Below are 24,534 nucleotides of genomic sequence, written 5' to 3' on the forward strand. Positions count from 1 at the left end.
GAACTACTCACCTGCATTTCAATTCGTTGTTGCACTTGAGAGTTCGCTCCTTACAGAACCGAATGTATTTTCATGTGTGGGTATGCAACATGGATTTGGCTTATTAATATTGTTCATTAAATGACAATGAATGAATTCTTCTGCCCTTGCACAACTTTACCATCTGCATATTTCATTCAGCACAACTAATAACTTGTAGTGTAACCTACCAAAAATGCCAATTACAATGTTCAGGAATATGAAGGAGCGAATACAAATCCACAGAACGATGTAAATGCTGCAGGTGATGCTGTCCAGCTCTGGAACCCTTTGTACTTCTGACAGCAGGACACACCAGTGAGTCATGGTGAGCAGCGTGAACAGTGTGATAAATGCATTGTGCAGATCTCTGGAGAACACAACCAGCACGCTCACTTTCAAAGCAAACACTGGCAATTATCAAATACAATGTAAAAACTGAGGAGTCCAAAATGACTGAGGAGCGACATTAGGCAAACAGCCAGAGAAAAGAACCAAGAACTATTTACTACTAATGTCACGGCCTTTCCCGACAAAGGGCAAAATTTTATATTTCCCTTAGCCCAATCCCAACCACTACACCTTGGGGAGTCGCAAGTTGACAAATGCAGAGAGAAGATGGGAATTTGCACAATATATTTATTCAACAAAAGAATTTTATATATATTAAAAAAAAAAAAAAAATCCATCAACTCCAAGTGCACCCAGTCCCAGTCCAGAACCTCGGCAGCCAGTTCAAGGAGGGACACGCAACAGTCCACTTAGTGTTCTGGATAGCAATGCTGCAGACAAAGGACAGAACAAAAACAAAACGCAGTCACCACTCAAAATAACTGAAATTGTAACAAAGAAACACACAAACCCACAAAGACGCAACACAAAAATGGAGCCCAAAGAATATAGAATATTTTAGCCAAACAAAATGTTCCCTAATAGGCTAGCACTGGAAAAAAAAACTACTTAACACCACAGCAAACCCTCCAAATTATAAACCCCAAAATAAATCAAACCAAACAAATCCAAATCCCTTACACACAACCAAAAATCAAATAATGAAATAAACCTATAGCAGTACCCAGCCTAATAGAAAGCAACTTAGCTATTTATAGCAACGGACTCCAACAAACTAAAACAAAAATGAAAAATTAAAATGTACTGCCCTAAAACTACGACTGGTGGATGGCAGAAGGTTAAAATTCTTCTAAAAAGGTAGGGGGTTGCACTTAGCTTTTTATCAGCGCGCTTCTCGTGCACAGACAGCACCAGCAGCAGAGTCTCTCACGTTCTCGCTTTCACCAGCAGCTCAGCTGTATTTACTCCGGCACGTCCCAACTTCTCAGATCAGTCGGACAAAACAGACACCGCTTGGTTCACTCGGTTCACCCTTCAAACAACGGAAGTCTTTCCGCTTTGTTGCGTACTTGCCAGAGTCGGGAGCAGTGTCCGCCTGTGTCACGCCTTTTCTGGCCTTTAACACATGAATGGTGGAGAAAATCAAGCGTTGACAGGTCATCTAGGCTACATGCTGTCTAAAGTGACGTCATTCATGAATAGTCATTTTTTATTAGAAAGCCTTTTATCTACTAAGATTTGGAAGAAAAGCAAGGGGCTATTTACACAATTCCCATAGAAACGCAACCCATTAACAGATATAACGGATATAGCATTGAAGTGATGATCACCTTTACAGCTTGTTATTTAGCAGTTGCCTGTAGTCTGCTGGTCTGAATCATGTTTAACTAATTAATTGTAATGAAAATACCATCTAAGCATTAATCATTTTAAAATGGTAGTCTGTAGCCTTATCACACAAGGGGGGAGGAGTGTTAATGTTGAACAAATAATAACTCACTTGAAACTTACCAGTAATATAAAAAGATGTAATATACCAGACATACCAGTGTGAGCGGTAATTTAGGAAGGAAGTTTCTAATTGTGTCTAGCCTTATAATTTTGATTGTAAGGGCAGGGTAAAGGTTAGGTTTCTGCCAACATGTAAAATCTTATGGAATTTGTATCTGTCCCCATGGACAGAGGTATCTATGTTCCCAAATCTGAAAGGCAGAAGCCGTTCTTAATGAATTATCTCCTACGATTGGACGACAGGAACAGACAGAAATAGACCTGAACTGAACTGAGCAGATGTGTAGTCTGTCTTGTTAAGTGAGGATGTAGGTGCTTACATGTGTATCCTGACTTAGTCATGGCATGGAGTTGGGTTTAGGGGGATACTGCTGCTTCTCCCTGGTCCACCATCCACGGGACCACGTTCTTCTCTCCAGCCCCACTGGAGACAACAGCAAAACAGGAGCAGCTGGAATTCAGCCAGTTCTCTATGTGTTTCAGCAGATGTACCTGAGTTAGAAGGTGAGCTACTACCTTTGCATGTAGAAAAGCAGGTAGGCTGTTTTTGCCCTGCTCTTAAGGACGGCTGGCTCTGTCTTTTTTGAAACCTTTGAATCGTTGAATTTTAACCAGCACTCTCCTTTCTCCTCAGCTACGTCGCTGATGTAGTGCCCTGTCAGGGAAGCAAGATGTCATTAGTCACTTTATAGTTTCTACTGCATGTTTGTGGATATTATCAGACTGCTCACCACTGTCCATGCTGCCACCCAAATGAGACACCACAGCGTGGAGTCTGTAGATGTCTGTGTGAACAGTTTCCTGCAAACAACAAGTACATCTGTTTTTTCATATGATTAAGTAAGAATGCATCTTAGATCGTTGATATGGGTCTCTCTCATATCTATCTATCTCTCTCAGCCTGTCTTTCTCAGTCTCTCTCAGCATCTTTCAATCTTCTTTTTCATCTCTCTCTCTATTTCCTCACCAGTGGGCTGACGTGCTGTACTTTCTCTCCCTGTCCTTCTCTGCTCTCATTTACTACTAATGGGTTGAGAGAACTACATCATTATGGCAGGTACGTATAAACGTAGACAGGTTGTAAATCCAAAATTTAATTGATCACTGTAGGAAAATGGCTGATGTTTACCTTGTTCTGGCACAGAGCTTTTCTCCAGATTATCCTCCTCATGTCCTTTGTCCTGGGTGTATGCTGGTCCACTGTGGACACATCACAAAGCCATTCAGTTAGCGTCTCATTGCTAATTGTGAAAGGGTGGACAGAGGTGAGAGAGCGTATGCTCAGGCCGTTGTACAAGCTGACCTTAACGGTTGCCCGAGTGAAGCCACTCCAGGGAGGACAGAGAGGTCCAGCTCTGAGGGGATGTCCATTAGGGTTGTTAGTTTCTTGCCCAGCATGTCAAACCTCTTAATGTGGAGGATCAGAACTCTGTTCCAAAAGGAAAAATGATGTAAGAACTGGAAGAGTGTGAGATGACTGCTTTAAAACTCATTGTTTGTGGTAATTCACATAATGCGAGACTCACCGTGGGAGTGTGAAGAACTCCACCACTTCACATGCCTCGGTGCCTTGACCACATTCACATTTGAACTCCAAAACCGTTGACTGAAAAAAAGTTTTGATTGAGAGTGACAATGGTTAGGATGGCTCCCTAACTTAACAAACTGGCAAAAAAAGTGTTGTCCAGTAGGGGTGTGTGAGGTGACAGACCTTGAAGTAATTGTGTAGGCTGTCAGTCAAGGTAGAGCTCAGGTTAACAGAGAGGTGGTTGAAGTCCTCCACTCTGGAGCTCTGCAGTCCACAGCTTTCAAACAACAGAAATCAACAGAGAGGTTACAACATTCACACAGAAATAACCCACATTATCCCATACCAAGTGTGTGCATACTTTGTGACAATGCACACTCTGAAGAAACACATGTTAAGAACAGTTGATTTACAAGAAGGAGATGTGGTGATATAGCACAGAATTACCTGCTGCAGGTGCGCACAGATTTGAGGTGAAACTCAAAATTTGCCACAGGGCAGATGTAAGAGAAGGAGGAAACCCTGAGTGTCTCTCCCTCCTCCTTCAGCTGAAGCAAACACATCATCAGGAACTCATGAGCATCCTGTGGAAGACAGTACATCGGAACGGCATTACTCCTGGACTTCAGCAGCAACAGAGTTGAGAAAACAAAGAAGGTTGTGTGCAGTTCCTGCAGACTACTGCATGTGGTTCTGATGTGTTCTGAATGGCTCAGAGGGTTGTTTAGCCGAACCTGTTCGTAGTCCTCTCCAAACGCAGGGCATCTGACTGAAATACAGGCATTCAGGGCTCTCAGGAGCTTCTTCTTCTTTGAAGAGCTACGACTAGTGAGCCTGCCTTGCTGTAGATCTGCAAAACATCTACGCACAGTAACAGGGAGACCAATGTGGTTTATAACTCTCAGCATCACAACACCTCTCTAAGCACTCATAATTGAACAGTTCATTTAGACATGTGACTTCTCTGTTCCTGATCAGGTACCTGAGCATCTGGCAGCTGGATGGATCCGTCCAGCTGGAGCACTGAGCTCTGATGGGGCTCCAGAAGCAGGAGAGACTCAGAAGACACTGCAGAGTGGCGTTCATATAACATGTATTCCCAATGTTGGGAAACCTAACAGGACATTAATGTTTAGAATAGATTTAATACATAATCAGTAAAACTTCCAGGCCACTAGGTGTCAATGTCACATAATTTCAGAATTTGAAGAAGAACTGCAAAAATACTTATTGCTCCTTTAATTGCTACGTGCCTTTATTTTGGTTCAGAGATAAAGACTGTGTACATTACATCTGTGTACACTGCAAAATCACGTAATGGTTGTGTGCTAAAACACAACGTGTTCTGTCTTTACCCGAGCTGTTGGATCTCTGTGTCTCTGCCAGCAGAAACAGTGGGGGCGTGTCCTTGGCCCTCACCCTGGCCACTCTCAGTCACCCTTTCACTACTGACGATGTGCGGTAACAGGTGCTGCAAATTCTGCACACGAAAGTCTCCCTCTACCACAACAGCCGGCAATCTGAAAGAGAGAGTAAAGTGACAGATGAATATGGAGTTTGTGTAGTGCACAAAATGTTCACATACATACAAATGTTGTTTTTAATATTTTTCAGTTTCTCTTGATTTATGCCACAATGTCAATATATAACCATTATAGATTGTCCATACTTTACTGTGCCATGAAGATGACTTTAATAATGTACCCACCTATCCATGGGCACAGAGCACACATCTTTATCAGCAGCCCCTATGGAGAGAACAAAACCTTGGAGTAAGTGTCTTTGACTAAAACATACTATGCAAAGGTACAAAATCATAAAAGATTCTGAGCTCTGACCAGGAACAATCCCTTCCGTGTTCTTGGGTTCAGTAGGGAGTTTGTTGTTGGACCTGGGGGCAAATAATTCCAGGGAAAAATCATAGACAGAATAAATAATAACCAAATGTGCATGTGACTACACATGTGCATGTGACTACACAATTCATAAGGCTGGGACGGTTTTCATACCTGGTTAAGTGTCCCTCAGAGGAAGAGGAGCAAGAGATGGAGGAGGAGCTGACATTCAAGGACTGAGTGTCAGTTACTTGTGTCAGGGAGGATGACTCTATATGTCTCCACCATCTTTGCTTTTTCTTCTTTTTAACTTCACTATTCACACCCTCTTTGTTCTTTTTCTGTAGGAAACCATTGGTTTGTCAAATCATGGGTATGGGAAACCTCAGTACACCCTAAAAAGCATCACATCTTAAATCGAAAAAATATCGGAGAAAATATCGGAGAATCGGAGAATAACCGGTATAAAAATGCCGGTTACTCCTTTTTAGACCACAACGTATAAAAACGTTAGATAGCTACCTTCATACACGAGTAAATGCAACCCATTTGTCCGATATACGCTCCTTCCTAACAGAATTAATGTAAACGTCGTCGCGTCGGGTTTGCAGATACTTTAAATGTGATGTTCGCGATATATTGACCTGGTTCTATTGTGCAGCGCTGTCACGGCCTCGTTGTTAACGTCAGTAGCTATATGACGTAAATAGTGCTGCGTTCTGTTATCGTTAAGTGTGAAGCTGTAAGCTCCAGACTATTTAGCACAACTTCTATACCCTAAATCCCAAACCAAACACTTAGGTCCTCAGACACAGGTCTTCTGGTGATTCCAAAATACAAGCTTGTTACTGCTCGTGGGCGCTCATTCTGTGTAATGGCCCCAAAACTGTGGAATGGCCTCCCGCAACATCTCCGCCTCTGTTCATCCTTTTCCTCCTTCAAAACTCAGCTTAAAACTCACCTTTTCTCTCAGTATTTTCTCCCTTCCACATAGTCATAGTATGATTTAATTAATTATATTTATTTATTTAATTTTTATTTGTTTTTTTTCCCCATAGGATTTTTGTAAAGTGTCCTTGGGTACTAGAAAGGCGCTATATAAGTTTAACTTATATTAAATACGTTGTTTAAATATCTACAGTTGTGATCAAATTTATTCAACCCCCAATGCTGCGAAGGGTTTTATGGAATTCAGTGCACATTTGTAATTGTGTTCATAATGAAATCTTACAAGGACTTGTTAAAGAACTAAATGCAACTAAGATAGCATCAATTTTTTTTGTCATAAAGTATTAAATGGCCTTTTTGTGATTTCTTCATTGACACAATTATTCAACCCCTTTACGACTACCACTCCTAAGAACAGAGGTTCATTCCAGTGTTTTCCATCAGGTATTGAAAACATCTGTGGATGTCAACGAGCAGCAATCAAGCATGATAAGCACCAATTAGGCAGATTTAAAAGGACTGTGATACTCAGCTCCTTCTAGACATCTACTGGTGTGTTTCCAAGCATGGTGAAGGCAAGAGAATGGTCCCAGAAGACAAGAGAAGAGGTTATTGCTCTTCACAAGAATGGCAATGGATATAAAAAGATTGCGAAGTTGTTAAATATTCCAAGAGACACTATCGGAAGTATCATTCGCAAGTTCAAGTTAAAGGGCACAGTGGAAACGTTACCTGGTCGTGGCAGAAAGAAGATCCTGACCGCGACTGCTGTGCGCTACCTGAAGCGTAATGTGGAGAAAAATCCCCGCGTGACTGCTAAGGAACTGAAAAAAGACCTGTCAGATGTGGGCACTGAAGTTTCAGCTCAGACAATAAGGCGCGCACTGCATAACGAAGACCTCCATGCCAGAACGCCCAGACGCACCCCCTTGCTGACTCCAAAGAACAAGAAAAGTCGACTGCAGTATGCCAAAAGTCATGTGGACAAGCCACAAAGGTTTTGGGACAGTGTACTGTGGTCAGATGAAACTAAATTAGAACTAGGGCTGAACGATTTTGGAAAATAATGTAATTGCAATTTTTTATCTATAAATTGCGATTGCGATTTAAAATCGCGATTTTTTTTCCCATTGTTCCACTTCAGGAAACTCTGTTTAGGCATTTTTTATACAGCTCAGATACAGGGTTGCGGGGGGGGGGTGTAAAATGGACTAAATTTAAGTATTATTATTATATTGTGATCGATCGATCGCCTGTGGTTGGCGCCAGAGCAAACTACTAATTTTTTAGTCTAAGACGCTCAATGCGTGAGAGTTGGCAGCCCTGCAGGTATAGCAACTTGGCTAAGATATGTGCGTGAGGGCGTTTGGTAGCGCATATCCAGTGTGTTTAACAAAGCCATGAAGCCGGGCTTGTTCACTATATTAACGGGCATCATGTCTTTCACTATTAACTCCGTTACTGCCCGAGTTATTTCAGCGTGCCGCTTCGAATTACATCCATAAGGAGTTACACTTTCAAACGGTTCGGTCAGTGAACCCTGTCTGCTGGACCGCGGTCAAGCTATCTGCGCTTTCGCGATTCATCCTGCTTTAAATCTTATTGCGCCTATATGCGTGATTTTACGGTATTTCGCTGCTCACCGCATACTAAAGCTGTATAAGCGCAGAGAAACACTTTGGCGTATTTGAAGATGCAGCACTGGTCGTTGGCATTTTAGCCTTACAAATATCATACGAGGCTTTGTGGTGTTTTTTTAATGCTGAAGGTTTGTAGTGTTTCCTCGCGTCGTAGCAACAGTAGCAAGGCACGTTTTGCAGGGTACCTGACGTTGAGCAGCATCTTTTTAAAAGCTAAAGTAATTTCACACAACTTATGTGCTGCCCCTCTTTGGTATTAGACTTTCAGTTGTGTCAGCTTCTGTCGAGCCTGAAGCCATTGTGCAACAAGTTAAAGTGCGCTGTGTTAACTTCACTTCTCCACCTCCCTGCCTCCTGCGGTTTGCTCCGTTCGTCCTCGGCTCGGCTTGCTCCCAAGTCACGTGACCAGTTTAAATCGCAGCCTGTGCGATTAGACAATCGCGTTTTTAAAAATCGCGAAATTATCGCAAATGCAATTAATCGTTCAGCCCTAATTAGAACTGTTTGGGACAATGGACCAGCGCTATGTTTGGAGAAGGAAGAACCAGGCTTATGAACAAAAGAACACCTTGCCTACTGTGAAGCATGGCGGGGGGTCAATTATGCTTTGGGGCTGTTTTGCTTCTAATGGTACAGGAAAGCTTCAACGTGTGCAGGGTACCATGAATTCCCTTCAGTACCAGGAGATCTTGGAGGAAAATGTGATGGAGTCAGTCACAAACCTGCGGCTTGGGAGACGTTGGACCTTCCAACAGGACAATGATCCGAAGCACACATCCAAGTCCACTAGAGCATGGTTGAACATGAAAGGCTGGAACATTCTAGAGTGGCCATCGCAATCACCAGACTTAAATCCAATTGAGAACCTCTGGTGGGACCTAAAGAAGGCAGTTGCAGTGCGCAAGCCTAAGAATGTGACTGAACTGGAGGCTTTTGCCCATGAAGAATGGGCTAAGATACCCATAGGTCGCTGCAAGACACTTGTGTCAAGCTATGCTTCACGCTTGAAAGCTGTCATAACTGGAAAAGGATGTTGTACTAAGTACTAAAAAATAATGTCACTAGGGGGTTGAATAAAACTGATAATGATGTGAGCACAGTAAAGACATTTGTGGTTATTCCATCATAAATATTATGTTATGTTTGTCTAATTTATAAGTGCCTCTTTGATATAATTGTAAATAAGATGGCTGAAATTATCAAAATCAATGTCAAACTGGCCAAAACACTTTATTTCAGTGGGGGTTGAATAAATTTGATCACAACTGTAAGTGACGCACTACCGCTACTAGTGGTGAGAAAGTGTACTGCATTTTATTCAAAATCAATGCGGTCCGGCGGCCCTCTGCGGCCCAAAGTTTAAAACTGTTGTTCTTCTGAGGCCCTCAAGGTGGCGTTCGCGGCCCACAGTTGGGTTAAGAATCTCATCTAGATGAGGTTTTGGGGCTAAATCATCTCTTGACTGTCATGATGATGCCCGATGTTGTGAGGGTTTTGTGTGTTTTTTTGTTTTTGTTTGCCCAATCTTTCCTTTGCAACCTTTCAGTGACTCTGCAATATACTCCGCAGGGGACGACCAAGTTCATGGTCATGGTTCATGGATCATGAAATCCCTTCACCCTTTAGTGCTAAGGTTTAGTGATTCATCTTATACATTATTATACTAGAAAAATCCAAATACTAGAATGTAAGATACTGATTAGTGAAAGAAATCTGCACAATTACACACACAGCTTGGGCACCTTGCAGGGCTTTGAGCTTTTATGAAAAGTGCGGTTCAATTATATTTCACATGTACAGTATCAGATACTCTTTTTGCATTTTAAAGTCCCCTCTAATTTATAACTGTCCAACAATATTTCAGGTTGTCCTAAAATATTTCCTGATTGCTTATAAACTGTTTCTTCACAGCTGATTGCCTGACTGAATCTATAGATTGCCTTTCCTGCATTTACACTCAATGTAGTTTGACAACATTATAAAGGATATATGTTTCCAAAACATGCATAGAAATTCAAGTCATGGAGTACAAATTTAATTTGATCAAATTACAACTTGACAGAAAAAGTAAAACTGCATTTTCATTAAATAAATATACAAAATTCAGATTCAAATTGTAGCTGTAGAGAGAGGAATAAAATCCATCCAATTGTCATTAACAAAAAACAAGCAAAAACAAAACACACACACACACACACACACACACAAAACAGATTTGCCAGATTTCTATACGATGAAGATTTTTTAATCAGGTGTCAACAGCACGACATCTAACTTGGATAAAGCCACTTCTGTTACGTAAGGAAGTGTCTGATGGAAGTGTCTGATGGGAGGGTCTGATGGGAGTGGATCAGAACTCTGTTCCAAAAGGAAAAATGATGTAAGAACTGGAAGAGTGTGAGATGACTGCTTTAAAACTCATTGTTTGTGGTAATTCACATAATGCGAGACTCACCGTGGGAGTGTGAAGAACTCCACCACTTCACATGCCTCGGTGCCTTGAGCTTGACATTCACATTTGAACTCCAAAACCGTTGACTGAAAAAAAGTTTTGATTGAGAGTGACAATGGTTAGGATGGCTCCCTAACTTAACAAACTGGCAAAAAAGTGTTGTCCAGTAGGGGTGTGTGTGGTGACAGACCTTGAAGTAATTGTGTAGGCTGTCAGTCAAGGTAGAGCTCAGGTTAACAGAGAGGTGGTTGAAGTCCTCCACTCTGGAGCTCTGCAGTCCACAGCTTTCAAACAACAGAAATCAACAGAGAGGTTACAACATTCACACAGAAATAACCCACATTATCCCATACCAAGTGTGTGCATACTTTGTGACAATGCACACTCTGAAGAAACACATGTTAAGAGCAGTTGATTTACAAGAAGGAGATGTGGTGATATAGCAAAGAATTACCTGCTGCAGGTGCGCACAGATTTGAGGTGAAACTCAAAATTTGCAACAGGGCAGATGTAAGAGAAGGAGGAAACCCTGAGTGTCTCTCCCTCCTCCTTCAGCTGAAGCAAACACATCATCAGGAACTCATGGGCATCCTGTGGAAGACAGTACATCAGAAGGGCATTACTCCTGGACTTCAGCAGCAACAGAGTGAGAAAACAAAGAAGGTTGTGTGCAGTTCCTGCAGACTACTGCATGTGGTTCTGATGTGTTCTAAATGGCTCAGAGGGTTGTTTAGCTGAACCTGTTCGTAGTCCTCTCCAAACGCAGGGCATCTGACTGAAATACAGGCATTCAGGGCTCTCAGGAGCTTCTTCTTCTGTGAAGAGCTACGACTAGTGAGCCTGCCTTGCTGCAAATCTGCAAAACATCTACGCAAGGTAACAGGGAGACCAAAGTGGTTTATTTCTCTCAGCATCACAACACCTCCCTAAGCCATCATATTTGCACAGTTCATTTAGACAAGTGAATCCTCTGTTCCTGATTGGCTACCTGAGCATCTGGCAGCTGGATGGATCTGTCCAGCTGGAGCACTGAGCTCTGATGGGGCTCCAGAAGCAGGAGAGACTCAGTAGACACTGCAGAGTGGCGTTCTGGAGGCGGGAAGGGAAACTGCAGGTGTTCTCAATACACACCTTGACTAGCTAGCCAGGTATTTTAAAATGAAATGAAATGTGCAATGTGAAATGAGCACACATTTCATTTCATTTTACCTGGCTAGCAGAGGAGTCAATTCCAGGTTCAGAAAGTAAAAGTCCTCAACAGGATTTTGCTCAGGCTTCCTGGATTGTGTTGATTCCACTAATTTTACCTGGATTGCACTAATTAGAAAATCTAGCAAGCTTGAGTAAAATCCTGGTGAGGACTTTTACTTTCGGAACCTGGAATTGACACATCTGCTGGCTAGCGAGTCAACATGTGTATGAACACCTGCAATTCTCCTTCCCTTAATAGTTTTAGTAAACAATTCAGTAATGTGTAGTGTCTCCACCAAATTTCTCATGGATTTTCGTGACTGGATATGGTGACGGATTAAATCTGGTGGCTTGAAGAATCCCGTTCACCACTGTTAACGACACACTACTATAATTTACCCAGCTACAGTTTATGTATTATGCATTGATGTGCATTTACAGCACACTTGTAATATAGTAATATAATTTTCCCAGCTACATTTTATTGTCACGTAGGGCTACTCCCCCCTCTCCTAGCTGTCACTCCGGTGTCCTGCTCTTCGTGTCTTTGTTGTTCCTTGCTTGTTAATCCCGCCTTGCTTGTCTGTTACCATAGTTTCCCTCTGTCTGCCATGCCCATGTTGTCATTGTCTTCACCTGTGTCTAGTCTAGTTCTGTGTATTTATATCCCTGTGTCTCCCTAGCCCGTTTTCGGTTGTTCTGTTCATTTGCTCTGTCGGTATTTGCCAATGTGCTCCGCGATCCTTGTTATTTGATTTCGTGAGTATTGTTCCTGTTCCATTGTTCATTCCTTTTAGTGTTCTCCCCATTGCCCTGTTCGTTCTCTTTGTGTGTCTGATTATGCCGATCAACTTGTCAAACCTGGATGGCTCACCTGTTACGACCCCTGCCTGTTGTTACGACTATGATTATGGAATTCCTTCTAATAAATCTCGCTCTCCTCAGCGTTTGTCTGCCTCCTAGCTGAGGAGGTGCCTGCGTTACATTTGTACTTATATTTTATTTTATGTTGTGCATTTGTAGCACACTTGTACTATTTAAAAGCTAGTCATTTAAAATGTTTATTTTAAAAAATGAAAATTTCCACCAGGGAAATTTTAGTAAGCACCAATGCAAACTGTCTATAAGAAACTATTTCTACTTTCTTTTGTTTCCCCTCTCTTGAAGATACATTTTATTTATTTGTAATAATTTAGGCTGTGTGTTTCCAGTGTAATATTCCTCTCTCACTATAGTTTACTAAATTCAGGTATCGCATGGTTAGTGTTGCTAGCTGGGAAAATAGTGAATCACTCAAATATCATAACTGGATACATTCAACCTAAAACATAATTAGCCTATAACTCACTAATGATTAAGTCAAGTCAAGTTTATTTGTATAGTGCTTTTCACAATCTTTACAAGATTAACAATCTTATGGGTCCAAATCCCTAATGAGCAAGCCAATGGCGACAGTGGCGAGGAAAAACTCCCTATGATGGAGGGGAATAGGAAGAAACCTCGGGAGGACCAAGACTCAAAAGGGAACCCATCCTCCATTGGGCGGCCCGTTAGCACAAGTCCGTGGTGCGCAGGGTGGTTCTACAGTTCTACAGTAGTAGTCACAGTTCTCGTTCCCCGGCCAAGTAGTCACAGTCCCTTCAGTGTAGATGGTGAGCCTCTGATAGGAACTAGCATCCGCACGACCTCTTGTGGCAATGGCACGTCCAACCCTGGCATCAGTACATCCACAGGCAGGTGCTTGTATCCGGATAGGTGCGTGTATCCAGCAGGGACCAGTCCCCTTCGGGTGGCCTGGTTAAATACACAAATCACACAAAAACACAAAATCAAATTATACAGACTAATACACAAGTCACACACAAACCACACAATCAGACTAAGCATACTGATGATTACATGAGTAACACCAAAGGTAAAATACAAGACAGTATGACTCCTTTGCAATTAAAACACAATCACATTACTGATAAATATTTATAAAACAATAATACATATTTCACTAACAATTTACAAAATCATTTACATTTACGGCATTTAGCAGACGCTCTTATCCAGAGCGACTTACAAAGTGCTTTGCATTCAATCACAGAATTCATCCTAGGAAATAGTACGAATAGGCCAGAATTCAAGATACCATTGAGTCAGACTACTACTAAACCACAGGAGTCAATGTCATTACCTAGTGTTTTTGCAAGTTAGACATTTGCCAAGAAGCACAAATAACCACAGACAGACATACCATTTAAAGAACCACGGCAAGTGGTATCAGCTGAGTGCTCTGGTAAGAACTCAACAAACAGGTGGGTCTTCAGTCTACGCTTGAAGATAGCAATAGACTCTGCAGTCCTAGCAGCTAATGGAAGATCGTTCCACCATCTTGGAGCCAGGACGGAGAATAGTTTGGAGCTTTGTCTTCCATGAGACTTTAAGCATGGAGTTTCGAGTCGAGGCAAGCTTGAGTTTCTGAGTGTTCGCTGTACGGATTGGCTTTTGACCATGGACATCATGTAGGGAGGGGCCAGTCCATTTTTGGCTTTGTAAGCAAGCATCAATGTTTTATATCTGATGCGTGCCGCTACTGGAAGCCAGTGAAGAGAGCGTAGCAGAGGAGTCACATGTGAGAACTTAGGGAGATTGAAGACCAGTCGTGCTGCAGCATTCTGAGTTAGTTGTAGAGGTCTGATGAGGATGACAGGAGCACTGATAATCTGCTGTTGATAACCAAAAATCCCATAATGGTCGAATCTGTAATCCTGATGGTTGTCCACGGTGATGATGAATAGTCCACGAATGGTGATTCTTTCGGGCTTTCCTCACAGTTCCTTGCACACTGACGATGGTGATTGTTCTAATAATCCCGACGATCGGTTCTTGATGCCGTTCAGTCCTCTGGTCTTGTCTCTGTTCTCTGGCGTGGATCATAAAGTCTCATTATCTTGATGCACATCTTGTCAAGGCTTATTATTCTGTCCTGGTCCACAAACTGCAGTAGTCCTCTTGTCCTGGGAGCCTGCGTGAAATTCAGGTTGCACAGCTGTCGGTAGTCTCTAATCCAGGAAGAAGCACAGGAGACCCACATGATGGACAGAACGAAAGAGACAGAAAAGCAGAATAAAAACTACACACAGCTTTATGTTTTCATGAGAAATCTGGAAGATGAGTTAGGGTTACACAAACCTCAAAAGATGAAACAGAGTGTTGGGGGAAAGAGAAGGGGCAGATGTAAAATGCTCCAGGTGGGTGATCAGTCCATGTGATGTTCTACCTCTGTGTCCCAAAAGACCAACATCTAGTCCTCATGTGGTTATGAGAAAACCTTCAGCATCTGAAAAACACACATGCAAGGAAAAATATTAAATTACGTAGAAAAATAAAACGCATGCCACACAGTGAAATTATGAATTTATATAAGAATTCAATTCATGTGTAGGTGTTTAAAAGCCTGGAGGTGGTCGTTGAGGGGGTGCTCTCGGTGGGGATGGACTGCTGGAAAAAACAGCTGGGTTCGGTGTCTCCAGGGTCTGGGTGTGACTAGATTCGGATGACCTGAAAATGTCATCCGAACCAATGGAGACACCCTTAAACCAAGTGGACACCACCGTTTGCTACAAAACACACAATAAAAATGCCTTTAGATATCATTTTCTAAAAACCTCACCACAAATAATTCTAAATGCAATCAGAAAGGAGGAAGCACTAACCAGAAAAATATTCTGCACCGACGTTGTTGTTGAACAGGTGCGCAGGTAGATAGTGGCGTCTGTGATGCTGGATCCCCTCCGCTGAATTAACAGAGGACATGCTGATGAGTGTAATTCAGAATGGGACAAGCTAGTGAAAGATGCTTATAGTCAAGACTCTTTGTTACCTTGATGCAGGCCACGGCACTAGCGCTGGCAAAGTGGTGGAGGGTAAGCTACAAATACAAGGAAAAGATTAGGTTGAAGGGACATTTACAGTAGCATGTCCATTCTTACTGAAATTGTGAACCTGTTCCCATGACTCACCTCTGCACCTATCCAGTAGAATTCATTGTTGAGCACCCACCAGTGCTCACTCTCCAGCCCACTGTAGATGGACTTGTGCTGGAGCTTCACCTCCACCACCTGCAGTCAAGCAGAAAAATAACTTTACCACTGAAATGGACAAACCCCTTATAAACCCCCAGGTAACAAAATATTTTTGTGCCTGTGATACACATTAAAAACTTAAGGGAACCTGTGTAGCTGAAGAACCCATTCGTGAGAAGGTGAAGGCAAACATCCTATGTGCTCTGTCCAATCCTTGGCGAGTCTGTATAAGCCTCAACTATGGAGAAAACCAAATAAGTGTTACTTTGCGACTAGACAAGTATGTGCAAGACCTGCATTTTACAATTATTGTGACCAGCATGCAAATAAACAATGCATGCTACAGTTCTGCACAGAAACTTCCCTAAATCCTGTACATGTTGTGACAACGTGTTGTGAAAAGCGCTATACAAATATATTTGATTTGATTTGATTTAAACAGAATGAAGCTGGCTAAGAAAGATTTCACCAATAATAGCCAACTACCTCTCGGATCGGGGTATGGAGCGTCTCAAAGATGCCTTCGTCCAATGCAAAAGGCTCCCGATCATGTCCTAAGGAAGATGTTTAAAAAAACACTGAAATATTAAAAACTTTGATGCAACCTAGTTTAAATTTGTCGTTAAAGGGTAGCCAATTTAGTTAGGCTAAGTAACATAGTGATAAGTAGCTAGTTTAATGTAGCAAACCAGCTTGCGAATATAAGGGTGTGTTCGTCGCTAGCTCCCTAATTTACCGTCGCAGGTGTCGGTATGAGCTGCAGCTTCGACTTCCGTCTGTTGATCTCGGACCCGCCGCCTGTAAACGAGAAAAGACCAAACAACGGCCGAAACTCCAGTGGCACAAAGGAGCACTGGTCGCAGCCCAGTGAAAGGCAGGGAAAACAACATTTTAAACAGGTTAAACAAATTAATTCGAGATATTAACTCGTTGAATATGTTAATTCGAGATATTAATTCGGTAAATATATTAATTCAATATATTAATACGTTGAAGATATTAAATTGAGATATTAATTGTTTGAAGATATTAATTTGTAGATATTTGTTGATTTTTTTCCACAGCAAATGCAAAAGTGTCTTGTCTCTTTGGGGGTCGGTAAACGACTGAGGGATTTTAGATATTTTGTTTGGAGTTTCACCTTGGCGATTTACCTTCATATCAAAACATGTTTTTCTCCATGACTCCGATATGCAGAAACACTTAGCAACGTAAAAGGGGGAAAGCAAACGCTAGCAAAATAATTACCTTTTGCGGAGTATTGGACTAAATGACCCATAATACCTTGTCGTTTTATTTAACTGCTGTCAAATAAATATTCTGCCACATGAATTAAATTAGCAGTAATGTATGCTTGTCAGAGTTAACCACAAAACGTGACATCTCTACTCATTGGACGGATAATTGTCTACAAACGAATGTTATTTACTTGTCAGTCTTAAAGTTCGTTTTATTTGAAGATTAGCGTATTGCCTGCAGTTCTTATTTCTGCCGTTAGGTGGCAACCGTAATGCACCAGTTTATAGCTCGCACATATGGAGTACATAGAGGCAGCGGCACGACGTGGCTGTTTTTCTAATTAATTGTGTGTCCATTGATCGTGAGTAACATTATTTGTTAGTGATGGGCACAGCAGTTCTTTTAGATGAACTGAATCATTAGAATCAGTTCACTAAAAATATTCGTTCAAAAGATTTGTTCACCGAATCGTTCAGTGCTTGGCAGGACTCCAACCCACATGGGTCCACTATAATGATTCAAATTGGACTTTGACATTTTCAAATTTTTTGCTTAAATGTATCATTTCTCTGTGTACATCACAGCATTAAGGATATTTTTATCAATCACAAAATCATATTTTCTCATTTCAAGCATTAGCTCTTTATAATTATTGGTCATTTTTTCAAGATCTGGGCAATGTTTTTCTTCAACCCCATTACGTACACAGTGGCAGCTCTCTGAATATGATCATAAAATGCATTTCTGAAGAAATCAATATTTTCATATTAATCAGATGTCCTCAAAATTAATACAATAATTGTGAATACAAATACTTTTTGCAATACTAAGGTCTGAAATGTTCCTTTTCATGAAAGTGCTGCTATCTACATTATTACTGCCGTTTGGCCTGAGTCTTGGTGTTTCTTTTTACCATGGATAATGAAGCTTTCGGTTTGCAGCCTCTGCCTCCTGCCACCTCTGTACATGCGTCACACCATGAAGGAATTCTCCACACAGGTGTACACACATCTGGAAGTGCCATTCTGATGGTGTATGTCTCCAAAATAATAAGGTGGTCTGCATGTAGAGACTACAACATAATGAACATAATCATACATTTTGATAAATGTCATATTATTCCGTTTTTATGTCATGTCAGACAAAATGTTTTCATAATGTAACATAGACTTGATATGCAGACCAGGAAGTGATGGCAGTACTTCACATGTACTGGGAGACACTGGAAGTGTTGTATAGTGTGGTGATGAGGCTGTTGGAACACAGGTGAATGAGAGGAGTATCCATGGAGACCAACAGTATTCAGGGGATGAAGCTCACTAGTGGCCAGAATGGTGCATGCGGCCGCTTCCCACACAGCATCCCTGAAGCAAGCAGAGCCAGTACAGTTTGTTTGCTGTGCACAAGGAACGCAGGACTGCAGGTGGAGAAGGTAGACATTAACATTACCTTCTTTCCTTATTATCATTTATTAAAAACTGCTTTAATTACCTAAGCTTACCAAAGTCTTTAAAAATGTATCACTATATTTGCCAACTGCTGACTAATAGGTGTTTGAGGGAATGCATGAGATGGGCATGGGCGAGGATCTGTACTATGATTAGATCAAAGGAGTTGGGACGAGATCTCCACAGTGGCATGGGTCCTCCACAGGATCATCATAGCTATAGCATAACTACTGACATTTAGTTAATTAACGGTGTTCAGTGTGAGGTTGAAGCGTGTACAGACTAAACTCCTAAGAGTTCAAGAGATATAAGTGTATATTCTAAACTTTGCAGCAGTACACGGGCATTAAAGAATGTTAAAGGGAACCCCGGCTGGTAACACTTGTAAGCCTTAATATGATGTAATTAATCTAAATTATTAAGACATGTTGTAAAAAAAATCACAAAAGCAGCAAATTTATTTACAAATCAACACTTTTATTCGAAATATTTGACATATGGGCGCAGCCATGTTTTCTGACGCGCAATGCCTGCTGGGTAGATGACGTCAAATGGTTGCAGCGCGCTAAACTTGACTGCGGTTGGAAGGAGTTAATGTTAGTTAGCTGAGCTACCTTAAAAAAAACCATGCCACACTGTGTTGCCGTTGGATGTTATTTCCAGTCGAAAGGCAGTGGGAAGACTGATATTAGTCTTCACAGTTTTCCCAAAGATAAAAAGAGGAGAAAAATTTGGGAAGCAGCGTGTGGACGAACACAGCTACCAAAAGACCCGCGGCTCTGCTCTCTTCAGCCCCGATGCGTTTGAGTCATTCAGTAGAGCCCGACTGGTGAGAGTTGACGGGTGCTGTTGGTTTTAAACATAGACTAAAACACAATGCAGTGCCCACAGTTTTCCCACACAGAAAGTCCAAAAGCCCCAGAATGTGGAGCGAGAACCGCACGAAGAAACGTGAACATAAACATGCGCTGGATTCTCTCTGTCACTCACTTGGTGGGTGTTGTAGCCGCTGATGTCAGAAATGTTGCGTTCTGGCTCAAGCTGAAAAGGCTGAACAGTAGCCAGGTCTAGCTAGCTGTGCTCAAGCGCGACGGCCAGTCACTGCAACCATTTGACGTCACTACCTGCTGCGCCCGTCAGCAGTTATAAAAATGGCGACCTACGTGCAGCGGGATTTTACAGAAAATCTAATAAATCTGCTACTTTTTGTGAATTTTTACAACGTGTCTTAATAATTTAGAGTAATTACACGATATTAAGGCTTACATATGTTATCAGCCGGCGTTCCCTTTAAGACCTGGAAATACCTAGAACAAGCAAGCATCATATAAATAAAAGTTAAGATGATTCATGTGTGCGTTGCTCATGGGATAATGAGACATACAGCAATTTTTCCAGCTCTATTCACTCCTACAGAACAATGTTTACAGAGTCCCTTGGCCACACTGATTGGGAAGTTTGGTCTCTCAAATGGATCCCTTGACTAAGTTGTGGTATTGTTTTTATTTAATTTATTTTTTACTAAATAAAAAACTAACCCTGACATACTAAATAAATGAACCATACTATAAAACATAAATGTAAATTAATTATCTACCCTGTTCTTGAGGTCATTGATGATCTGGGTTGTTATTAATATGCAGCATCTTGTCACTCACCCGGTTAACGTTTTCTAGGGTTCCTGTCCAAAAGGCCCCTGTATTTTTTTCCAGCAGGAAAGGTTTGGCTGGGTAGCTGATATCATGACCCTCAAAGGAGAAAGACACGTACAAACAGCTGATCCTGCCTTTCAGGCTCAAATGCAGTGGTGGACTCGTCCGATACCACATCACATGTAACGGATGTTGACGTGCAGCTTGAAACTGAAAGTGGACTGAGAGTGATGGTTGTGGGCTCAGCAGCAACCTGTCTTTCCTCCTCATTCTGCTTCTTAACAGCACCCACAGAACCTCCATCAGGACCATCACCAGATGCAAACATCTTGGTCCGTTCTCTCTTCCAGGCTTTAAGCGAACTGCCTCGGAAAATCTGGGTAAAGAACTGCCGTTTCTTGCTCCTGGTCTTTTTCTTCTCCAGCAGACACACAGTCCCATTGAAGATGTCAAACTCCCCACCACAGATTGGTGTGGACAGCGCACTACCCTTATTCCCAGGTTGGGAAATACATTTTGTCAACTGTCTCTGAATTATTGGATCTCAACTGACAGGATGTGGAATTGTCACCTAAGGAAAAAAAATATTGATTAGTGTAGTGTTATCTAAATTTGATAAGAACAAGCTCTTTAGGCCTGAACCAACATTCAACAATCATTCCTTTGGTTTTCATTACATTACATGTGCATTTAGGGACTAATTAGGTTAATTAGGCTGCGAGCGTGAATACAACTAACAACTTCAGCAAAGGACTGCTGAAGTTGCTCGCCTTAAGTAGGCTGCAAACACCTGCAGCCTATTGTGCCTGATTGCCCCCAGGTCTAGCTCGCGGGCTCCTCCTTGTGGCGACCGGAGGAACGGTCCTGGGTCCAACCCTGACAGTATGGACAAGGGAAGCGTGGATTAAAATCTATTATAGCTTCCTTATTAATATTTTACATGGTGAGCATATCTCGATAGGCTGATATCATACATCAAATAATGCTTTCCTTATCAAATCATGCTTTCAGTACAGACCCATTGTCACGGTACAGCTCCTGGCCCCTCCCCTTTGGCCGTGTGTTTATGTTGTCTACGTCTAGTCGTAGACAGGATCTCCGTCGGTGTGGTTGTGTCTGAGTGTGTTCATCAGTCTCACCTGTGGCTCATCTCGTGAACACTCGGCGCTTATGTGGTTTGTCTATTTAATGTGCGTTCGCGCATTGTCCCGTGCTCGTCTTTGTTAGTCATTTATGTCAGTCTTATACGTTCATGTGTGTAAGCTATACGTGCGCTGTCTGGACTATTTTTGTATTAAATAAAATAACATTTGTGGAAGACCATTGGACTCGTGCCTCGTCCGTCTCCCTGCGCCCAGCGTCACACCCATCTTTGTTTTTTTTTTTTACATCGCTACTAACTCTGTGTGCACTGTATGGACAAGGGAAACATGGATATGCAGTTTATTAGAACTTCTTTATTAGAACTTGTATATAAACCAAGCACAACACTAACTTTTTACAACAGTAACATTTTTTGCACACATATGTAAGACTAGTGTCTTTGTTGTATTCGGCACATTCAACATGTGCCCACCTACTGCAGAAATCTACACCTACCCCCCCAAAAAAAGCCATTAGGTACATATTAGTACTAATACTACTCCAGTTGTCTAATAATACAAAGTATGCTTATGTTATACATTACCATTTCAATCATGCTCTTGTCTGCATCAGATTCCAGCAAGGAGCACACCACACAGTAATCATCTGCATTCCCTAGAAACAATGATTTTAGTATGGTTTTAAACTGTAGCACTCATTCTCTAGAAATAATCATGTAGTAAAGAGTCTCTGCAGTAGCTTTATGGTACAGGACACAGATTGATAGTTTCGTTACCTTTGAGTCAGATGATGGAATATGGATTTATATGGGTTTTGACTAAAGAAAACTTTATGGCACTGCTTTCATGCAGTGTTTGATACCACTGAACTTTACACTGCAGCAGTGCATAGGCTACTTCAAGTCGTGCCTTGGTAACATCTTGTGGGGATGTCTGGACAGCGCTGATGTTTCTCCTCTGGAAATAATCTTCTGCAAACTGCAAAGTGGCATTTTACATGGTAAGAGTAATATCAGTTACTTATAAATGCCCATCACATTATTTTCAAAAGGTTTACCCTCAACACTAAAATCCCACAACTGCTGGAATCCTGCTGCTTGTTGTGCAGTATTGTTTGTACTGTCCATTTAGGCTCCTGGTCTCCATGGCCTGTCATCCTTAAGAAGTTCCTAATTATTGTTTTAAAAAAATGATAGAAGAACACAGTTTAACATCACACCAGTTCTTTTCAGAAAAAAGCTCCAAAATTAGCACTGTAAAATAGCAATGTTAAAATGTTATTACCGCCAGTTACATAGCAGCTTGCGCTCGAGTGCACTTTCATTTGCCAGGGGATCGATCAACACAAGGACCTTGTCAGACATGTTGACAATCTAAAAGAAATGAGTTCATTCATGTTATTCTCTCGTCATATTATAACATTCTGCTGCATCATAGCACAATTAGAATATCTCTGTACGATTCATGCAAATAATGACTGATGTACACTACCAGTCAAATGTTTGAACACAAAAAAAGGCATTTTAATCTAAAGGATTATGCCTTAATTTGTTTATAAGACAATTTGGGAAGGTTGTTGTATATATTAATTAATTCTCAACATACTTGATTTTAAATGCACCCTTTATTTCAGAACTTTAGTTCTCTACAAGGTCTCTGCATGTGAGAATGTGTTCAGGACTGATGTTAAAGCATCATAGGTGCTGCTTCATGAACAGGACAGTTACTTCAAAGAATCTAATATTTGTTTATTAGAGCATAAATAGAGCACAGCATTCGTTCATTGCTTTAGCATCTTTCCAGTTTTTTTATGTCAAAAATAATAAAAATAAACAAAGTAGGTGTGACCAAACATTTGACTTGTAGTGTAAACAAACCTGCTCTGAAAAATAAGGAAAGGTAAACAAACCACTAAAACCCAGTGAGCCCCAGTGTTTACAGGGCACATCCAGATTTCCTCCAGTGGAAACGTCATCTAAAGAATGTGTTGAATACAAAGTTGTCATTATTGTTACTGATAATCATTACTGCTAGACTGTAAAAGTGATGAAAGTACCTTTTTGAGCCTCTGGAATTGTCCAGAAAACAACGATGTTGCAATAACGCCACAGAGCTGGTGAACAGCTTTCTGTTAAGAACAACTGAAATTTTAATTATGTTGCAAGAAATACCTAACACAGCTACATAAATATAATTGCCACTTACCTGCTGTTTTTCAATGAGTGTGTGCAAGTACGCATCAATAACCTGCATTGTAAAATAAACAACCATTAAAGATTGTTATACTTCCTCTTGTAATACATTTTGACAGTGATTTGGTCTCTTACATCATCAGCCAGCCACTCGGTCCCATGCAGTGTACGGAAAGACGAATCAAACAGTTTATATGGTCCAACAACTGCCTCCACCCGACCACAGTCTTCTGCAGCCCACAACATTCGAACTGAAAGCACAGCATGAATGTCAAAGCATAGATATTTGTTTTTTCTAATCCCTGTACTATTACAGTTACATGGCCAAAAGCATGTGAATACATGAACACCATTCTCATTTGCCCTAGTTTAACGCCAGGGCCTTTCAAACCCAGGGCCATCTATACACAATTCCCTATGCCATTGCATGATGTAGAATTAAGATTTCCCTCCCATACAATGACCATGCCTGGCCAGATCAGTTCATTAGAAGAGGTATGCACATACTTTTGGCAACATAGTGCATCTGACAAACGTCCAACAGGTCTAAATGGCCAACGGGCCAACATGTATAGTTTGAACAGGCCAAATCCCTTTCATGCAAACTATAAACAAGGGTAGGCTGAACAAATGACCAACAGGTCAAACTTGAACACAGAACTCATTAACAACCTCTTTCTTGTATGCTTTCCTGTATGGCTGATGAACCTGGGGGATGCTTCAACAGTCAACAGTGGTAATTGTCACATACACTGTTGACTGGTATACAGAAAGCTGTGAAAGGCAAACTCATCATACTCTAATGATTGTGTAATTGAAAAAATGTCTGTATAAAGACTCATTGAATAATAAGGAATGGATCAAATAAACACTAAACAAGAAACAATATATTCAAGACCTATGTAGGCCTCAATTTACCTCTGTTGTTGCATCACAGACTTGAGTGTGTTTTTTAGGGGCAAAGTGGATAACTGATGGTCTCTGTGGCAGGTAAATGTCTTCAGTTAGTCTTTCCAAATCTCCTCCCATGGTCAAAGAGTTGGGGCCATCAGAACATGTGCTGGTCTCATTCTCTTTGAGGATCTTGTGAGATTCTTGAGTGGTGACTTGCCTGTCATCATTTTGGCTTCTTCTGTATGATGTGGTTGACACCCAGGTCTACTGACGCACCCATGCGTCAAAGATGGCCACCGTGCGAGTATATACATTAATGTTATTAATATCTCAGCGATACAACATCGCAGGCACACGGTTAGAACGTGTTTGAAAACTGGAAACTGTTTTCAAAAAAATGTTAATTCATGCTTGAGCAGACTGGCCACAAGATGGCAATACATGACCGAGTTGAAGCA

The 24,534-nt window shown here is 41.4% G+C and overlaps 2 protein-coding genes and 1 long non-coding RNA gene across 15 annotated transcripts; all 3 read right to left on the reverse strand.

Annotated features, from left to right (window-relative positions):
* Positions 1-693: 693 nt before the first annotated feature.
* Positions 694-3,311, reverse strand: LOC143485627 (uncharacterized). 2 transcript variants are annotated; one of them, XR_013122955.1, is made up of 5 exons: positions 3,185-3,311; positions 2,616-3,081; positions 2,398-2,536; positions 2,202-2,305; positions 694-1,486 (listed from the first exon to the last, which is right to left on the reverse strand). It is a non-coding gene; the product is annotated as an uncharacterized LOC143485627 (long non-coding RNA). The 2 variants fall into 2 exon arrangements; XR_013122954.1 differs by having other exon boundaries at positions 2,613-3,081.
* Positions 3,312-4,021: 710 nt separating this feature from the next.
* LOC143485741 (ubiquitin carboxyl-terminal hydrolase 37-like) lies at positions 4,022-5,911 on the reverse strand. The gene is made up of 8 exons (XM_076985272.1): positions 5,767-5,911; positions 5,419-5,585; positions 5,248-5,300; positions 5,118-5,157; positions 4,765-4,929; positions 4,392-4,523; positions 4,144-4,270; positions 4,022-4,027 (listed from the first exon to the last, which is right to left on the reverse strand). The coding sequence occupies exons 1-8, from the start codon at positions 5,791-5,793 to the stop codon at positions 4,022-4,024; spliced, it is 717 nt and encodes a 238-aa protein (XP_076841387.1). The 5' UTR covers positions 5,794-5,911.
* A 6,918-nt stretch (positions 5,912-12,829) lies between these two features.
* LOC143485585 (uncharacterized) lies at positions 12,830-23,061 on the reverse strand. Of its 12 annotated transcripts, XM_076985059.1 has the most exons (16): positions 22,275-22,346; positions 21,767-22,159; positions 21,575-21,645; positions 20,678-20,763; positions 19,894-20,458; positions 18,108-18,151; positions 17,701-17,859; positions 16,285-16,346; positions 16,035-16,102; positions 15,697-15,786; positions 15,486-15,584; positions 15,347-15,394; positions 15,180-15,260; positions 14,656-15,083; positions 13,718-14,525; positions 12,830-13,269 (listed from the first exon to the last, which is right to left on the reverse strand). In XM_076985059.1, the coding sequence occupies exons 5-14, from the start codon at positions 20,326-20,328 to the stop codon at positions 14,913-14,915; spliced, it is 1,257 nt and encodes a 418-aa protein (XP_076841174.1). In that variant the 5' UTR covers positions 20,329-20,458; positions 20,678-20,763; positions 21,575-21,645; positions 21,767-22,159; positions 22,275-22,346; the 3' UTR covers positions 12,830-13,269; positions 13,718-14,525; positions 14,656-14,912. The 12 variants fall into 12 exon arrangements, with proteins under 12 accessions (XP_076841174.1, XP_076841173.1, XP_076841176.1 ...); XM_076985058.1 differs by lacking the exons at positions 21,767-22,159; positions 22,275-22,346 and having other exon boundaries at positions 21,575-21,662; XM_076985061.1 differs by lacking the exons at positions 20,678-20,763; positions 21,575-21,645; positions 21,767-22,159; positions 22,275-22,346 and adding an exon at positions 23,047-23,061.
* Positions 23,062-24,534: the final 1,473 nt, after the last annotated feature.

Source organism: Brachyhypopomus gauderio, unplaced genomic scaffold, assembly GCF_052324685.1.
Source record: "Brachyhypopomus gauderio isolate BG-103 unplaced genomic scaffold, BGAUD_0.2 sc37, whole genome shotgun sequence".
NCBI lineage: Eukaryota > Metazoa > Chordata > Actinopteri > Gymnotiformes > Hypopomidae > Brachyhypopomus > Brachyhypopomus gauderio.